At 33.9% G+C, this 6600-nt stretch overlaps 1 protein-coding gene across 1 annotated transcript in view; it reads right to left on the bottom strand.

The window, feature by feature from the left end:
* Positions 1 to 1627: 1627 nt before the first annotated feature.
* The window catches only part of LOC109119726 (uncharacterized), a 30332-nt gene continuing 25359 nt past the window's right edge, over positions 1628 to 6600 (bottom strand). The window contains exons 5-8 of the mRNA XM_069295875.1: positions 2716 to 2994; positions 2184 to 2596; positions 2064 to 2133; positions 1628 to 1794 (exon numbers count right to left, since the gene is read on the bottom strand). Of these exons, the coding sequence (XP_069151976.1) occupies positions 1628 to 1794; positions 2064 to 2133; positions 2184 to 2596; positions 2716 to 2994 (929 nt within the window). The remainder of the gene's footprint in view (positions 1795 to 2063; positions 2134 to 2183; positions 2597 to 2715; positions 2995 to 6600) is intronic.

The following is a 6600-nucleotide window of genomic DNA, read 5'->3' as shown; positions in this document are numbered from 1 at the left end:
ACATTCATCCTCTGATGTATCTTATAATGCTCTTAGGACGTAGTGAGGTTGATACTAAAACTTCATCTCAACTCACAAAGAGTGTCAACCTCAAAACTCCTTTATTTGCTCACCTTAGCTTCATCCATTTATTCTAGTCTAGGTGTGTGTACATGTGAGCACACCTTTCATAAAAAACATCACTTCATTTACATTAAACTTCTAAACAAGCTTCATAAAACAATAATGAAGAATAACTTCAATTAAGCATAAACTCTAGCCTACTTCACATAATAGCTTCATAAGGCACATTTAACAAGAATAAAATTATTATAATATTACATAAAATAACAAGACTTCATGGACTCATTCACAATAAACAAGTAACTTCACATTCATACAATTAATGTAAAAACCTCCACCAAGAAGGTGGACCATTCCATTGAAGAGCATTTTGAAATTAAATCTAAACAACATAACCAACTTACCCTTTAATACAAGCTTTCATCACCTATGACATTTTACACAATATATCATCATAATAAATCCCTTTGGATTGGATCTAAACAACAATGTTAACCATAAGAAATGAAAAGTGAAAGACTACAAATTCATGCTCATTTAACCTATTTCTTAAGCAAAAATTTGGTGAAACATTTTATCATGATTTCATTGAAGTTTTAGAATTAAAATAACAAACTAACCTTAGAATCATTATTTTGAAATTATTAGAAACCTTTTCATCAAGACCCATATTAAAAGTTGAAGATTGAGGAATCTAGGGTTGGAAACTCTTTTTGAAATCTTTTAGAAAGGGGCTCCTTAAATGGAAGAGGATTAAAGGATAGATAGAATAAATTAGATAAGAGAAACCCCAATAATTTTTTATGAAGAAACGCCGACCAACAGGACTCCTAGTTTTTCTTAATGTCTACCTTCCAAAGAGACTTGAGAGAGAATTCGTAAGGGAAGGGGTTTTTTATTTTGATAAATGGACTCTAAAATTAGGTCTTGGTGTGTGAAACACTTCAATATACCTAATAAACTCTAAAAAATTCTTAGATTCATAAAAGACTTGGGGTGAATTTACCAAAAACCGCAAGACTTCACAGGTAAAGGCAGTTTTTTCACAGGTTTCAATAGACGGTTGCTAACCAACGGACCGTCTGTCCATCAACGGTCCATTAGTGTCTCTCGTGGTATGATACTTGGCTCCATTTGGATCCTGGACAACCGACCTTCCAGGTACAATAACCGGACAAAGACGACGGGCCGCTGGTTCACCTAATAGCCATTGTTTGGTCTCGTTGGTCAAAATTGCCCCAGAACTCTAGGTCCAGTCTTCTGCCCTTCTCTATGGCCCCTTGTGGGTCCTACACTGGGTTGTATCTGGACATGAAACCACTAAAAATATCCATCCAAGTCTTAGGAACATCGTGCACCAATTTCAAGCAAACGAACACGTAAAACTCACTCAAACACATCAAGAGACACAAGCACTATCTAAGGTACATCTTCCGAGCGTCATTGACGTTCTTGGACTTTTGACATCAAAAATTCATGCACCGCCTAAGAACAATAATAAAATTTATTTTAACTTAAATTTTTAAAGAAATAATCACAAAGATCTATTTCAACTTAGTTTATTTTAGGCTTTACAGTCACTCTCAATGTGAATTTTAACATCACCGTCAATGTGAGTGTCAACGTCAACATACACGTCAATGAGAACATCAACATAATCTTCAATGTCAACATTCACGTTAATGTCAATGTGAACATTGACATCAATTTCAATGTTAACGTTAACGTTAGCTTAAACATTAACATCATTGTCGACTTGAACATCAACATTATTGTCAACTTGAATGTGAACATTAACATCAACGTTAATATAAATGTGAATGTCAATATAAATGTTAACGTATGCATCAACGTGAACGTCAATGTAAAAGTCAACGTGAACGTAAACATAAAAGTAAACCTCAACGGGAACGTAAACCTCAACGTCACTGTCAATGTAAATGTGAACATCCACGCGATCATCAATGGAAAAACCAATGTATAATCGTGATTGTGAATACAAACGTAAACATCAATGTCAACATCAACATAAACGTCAATATAAATATCAACGTAAACGTAAACGTCAACCTAAATGTAAGAGTGAGAATGTCAATGTCAACGTGTATGTTAATGTGAACATGAACATGAACATCAATCTTAATAAGAACATCAACGTTATTGTCAATGTTAAGGTCGACATAGACATCAACGTCTACATGAACGTCAATAAAAATTTCAATGTCAACATGCACGTCAACATGAACGTGAACGTTAATGTTAATGTTAACATAAATATCAATTTTAACGTAAACGTAAAATTCAATGAGAATGTCTTTATTAATTTGAAAGTCAATGTAAATGTCAACGTAAACGTGAATTTCAATGTCAACGCTAATATCAACGACAATATGAACGTGAACGTGAATGTCAATGTCAACCTCAACATGAATGTCAACGTTAACGTAAATATTGATGTCAACATCAATATCAAGGTGAACATATATATCAATATCAAAGTCAAGGTTAACGTGAACGTTAATGTCATCTTCCACTAGACATCAACGTCAATGTCAACAAAAATGATAGTGTCAATGTCAACATCAGCATGAACATAAACCTCAACATTTGTGTGAATGTCAATGTAAAATGATTATGAAAATCTACTATAACTTTCAACATCAACGTGAATGGGAATGTCAACATCAATGTGAACGTGAACATCACTATAAATGTGAATGTCAACATATTTGTAAGAGTCAGCGAGAATGTTAACGTCAATGTAAATGACAATGTGACCATCAATGTCAATGTCTACGTGAACATCAATGTGATAATCAACGTTAACATCAACATCAATGTCTATGTGAAAGTAAGTATGAATGTCAACATCAACGTACACATAAAGATGAACGTTAACATTTACGTCAATATCAATGTCAAGGTAAACGTCTATGCATAAGTGGAAATCAACATCAAGGTGAATATCTATGTGTAGGTTGATGTCGACGTTAATATCTAAGTCAATGTGAACACCTACGTGAATGACAATGTGAACTTTAAAATTAACATCAATGGGACCATCAAGATCAACATAAATGTAAATGTAAGCATCAACGTAGATATTATAACAACCTAAAAATTGATATGCTTAGTAATGTTTAATGTGTCTAGAATGGCAATGATTAGAACGGTTTCACATGATTTTATGCGCATAGAACCAGAACTCGGAACCCATGATACATCATAGACAACTAACTTGCCAAGTTTTTTTTATCTATGGAAGGTTGGTTCCAACAATGTATGGCTCTCGAATACGAAGATTTACTCAAAAGAGTCTTTACAAGACCTAAAAAGAGAAATTCTTAGGTTTGGAGAGTCTAGGGGTAAAATGGTATTTTTACAGTCTAAGTTTAGTATTTCAATTACCCTAACTATATAATTAACTATTTAATTAATAAGGTGGAGGTGTATTTTTGGGATAGAGGGTCGAAATTAGGCTGTTAAAGTGAAGTGGTGCTCCACCCGAATCGAACCTAGGTGGAAGCAATGAATTAAATTGTTTTTAATTTATGTTGGTAAATTAGTGTAATTAATTTATATTTATTAGTTGTTATGTTATTTTAAATAAATGGAAATCAGATTTTTAATAATTAAATAAAATTTTATTTTACTACGTCCTAAACTAGACTCCTAAGCCTAAGAAAACTCTATTCTCCCAAGCTCATCTATCTCTCTCGCGTCTCTATCACTCTCTTTTACGTTTTATCTGCCAAAATAACTCCATAAACAGTAGGTAAACTTAATTTCTTCACACTTGAAGAACTTACACGAAAATATAAGAAAAACAAATGTCAACAATCATGTAGGACAAAAGAGAAGTTTATTCATTGAGGTTGGTGTCGAATTTTTGGTGTTGGACGTGTGTTTCGAGGAGTTATTTTGGAAAAAAGTCGAGGTTAGAACGTCAAAAAGGTATGGTTTCTTTTATATCTTGAAACCTTTCCCAAGAGACCCCCTATGGTTCAGAGATATCTATTCCAAAAGCTAGGATTGTTCCCCGTTGCATGTCCCTGTCACTAGCTCCATTGAATCATAGGTTTATTATGTTTGCTGGTAGAAAATTTTGGATGAAACTTATTATCGTGAAGATTGGGTGTTTATAAGTATGTTTGGAATTATATGACTGATATTGATGTTTCCAAAAATGTAACTACGTGTGTTTGTGCGTGTTGCCGTGACTACTTTTCACTCTTTAGGACACGAAATGGCATGATACTACATTATATTTCATATACAGATGTTTATGTAAATGTGATGTTCATATGAGTTGAAATGTAGCTTATTTGAGGGATAATGTCTTTTCTAAAGGAATACTTGAAAACGCACATAAAATGTTCTAAATGAACTAGGAGATTCCCCTAAGAACTACGGTGTAAGTTGAAGAAAGGATGTTGAAAATTAAAAGAAATTTCAAGCTTCTAGAGATGAATTTCTCTAAGCAAAGAGGGTTCAAAATGTTGAAAAAAAATGATTTGAAACAAGTCAAGTCATGCAGGATTGAACTCGTGACCTCACCATGTTAAAAACCATGAAAAAATAGAAGTAAAAAGAAATGTAGTGAAGGGGATTCGAACCATGGTATTGGCTGGAAAATGTAACTTAAATGAAAAAAAGTAAGAAATGAGAGTAGTGGGGTTCGAAGCCACCACCTCTCAATAAGATTTAAGGAGAAGAATAAAAGAAAAATAAAGGGGGAGGCCTATGGTAATTGAACCTACAACCTCTTAGGCAGATTAAGGAGGAGAATAAAAGAAAACTAAAGGGAAAGGCATGTGGGAATCGAAACCACAACCTCTTAGGTAGACTAAGGAGGTGAATAAATGAAAAATAAACGGGGAGGCATGTGGTAAGCGAACCCACGACCTCTTAGGCAGATATAAGCAGGTGAATAAAAGATAAATAATGAGAGGCTTTCGGCGTTTGATCCCACAACCTCATAACAAACATGAAATAGACAAAGAGAAATCGATAAAAAAAATTCAAAGGGGTTGTGGGGGTTGGATCCCACAATTCCTCGTCCAAGTAAGAGGTAATTAAAAGGAGAAAAATAAAGAGGAAACATTTATGTAGGGGCTCGATCTAGGGTCTGAAATGTCATGTGGACAAAAATTCAATAAATGAATAAAATGTAAGTTTTGTTTAAGGGTCAAAATTGTGTTCCCTTGCCCAAATTACATATAGATGCATAAGTCATACGTGAATTAAATCTTCAAAAATAACGTTGCCTACTTTGATCGAAATCGAGACCTTGTCATACACACAAGATGCATAAGTCTTGTACTATATAATCATAGGAAGATATTAATCACTTAAACGAACTATGAATGAAGCCTCATGGATTGTATATATAGACCCATATGTCTAGCATACGTTTAAAAATAAGTGAATCTAAGATGTATGTAATGAATGATGTAACCCTTGAAAGTTTAAGTACGAGTACAAAATACACTAAATGGCAAAGTGCATTCGTATATGATATATTGATTATTATGTAAAGAAATGATGAAATTCTAAAAGGGTTAAATAAGAGTGTGAAACACACAAATAGACAAGTGCATAAGCATATGATGAAATGAACATTTAAGTAATAATGGGTGAGTAATTATGAAGAGCAGATGTCCTAATGTTGATGAATGTGGTGACAACATGATATGAGGCTAATGTAAAAGATCAGAGCAATCTCAAATGCGCCTAAGTAAATGTTACCAAAACGTACTCACTTATGGGAGTTTAAAGCTAATAAAAGTATTGAGATTAACACACTTATTACTAATGATGAGATGATAAATCATGTATTAAGATATGAAGTCCTCGTCATAGAAGTCAGCTTCCATGAGGTACGAGTTGACTGTAATGGATGTTTATAATGATCACCGATAGACTAGCTATGAGCGGTGATGCCTTCTTTCAGTAAGGATAAAGGTTCAGTAACTCTCATGAGATGAGATTATTCCTCATCCCGGGTAAGGGTCTCTTGATATCTCCTAGTCTTCGAACCTAAACACCCACTATAGGGATCTGAAGTGGTTGAATACAATGTACACTAGCATGTTTTGAGTAACTTTCACTGGTGATTCAAGCTCTTTTTAGTATGGGGTTTCATGACACTAGATTTCATGATGATCACATGATTTATGTCGGTTAATGTTAAAGTTCCCAATCAATGAATGAGTCCAACCTCAAATGATGCATATAATGAAACGAATGATACCATAGGTGTTAGGATAGGATAATCAAGAGGTGAGATAGATTTAATTAATGACATTAGTTCATTTATTGTCATTGCAAAATGAACCGAATGAAAGTGTTAAACCACATCCTAGGTAAAACAGGCGTTTACAGTGGCCCATGAATGAAATGAAATTAATTACATATGAATAAATGAAGCAGACTCTGTGTTTGCTAAAGTAGACTCCCTAGTTGAGGTCCCATATGTTGATCCCTCATTTTTTGGAAGTCATAATGTCAAGTACATTTTTCCAAGGTCTCGTGGCA

Source organism: Solanum lycopersicum, chromosome 3, assembly GCF_036512215.1.
Source record: "Solanum lycopersicum chromosome 3, SLM_r2.1".
Lineage (NCBI taxonomy): Eukaryota > Viridiplantae > Streptophyta > Magnoliopsida > Solanales > Solanaceae > Solanum > Solanum lycopersicum.
Note: the sequence above shows the minus strand (reverse complement) of the source record. Positions and strands in the feature narration are given on the sequence as shown.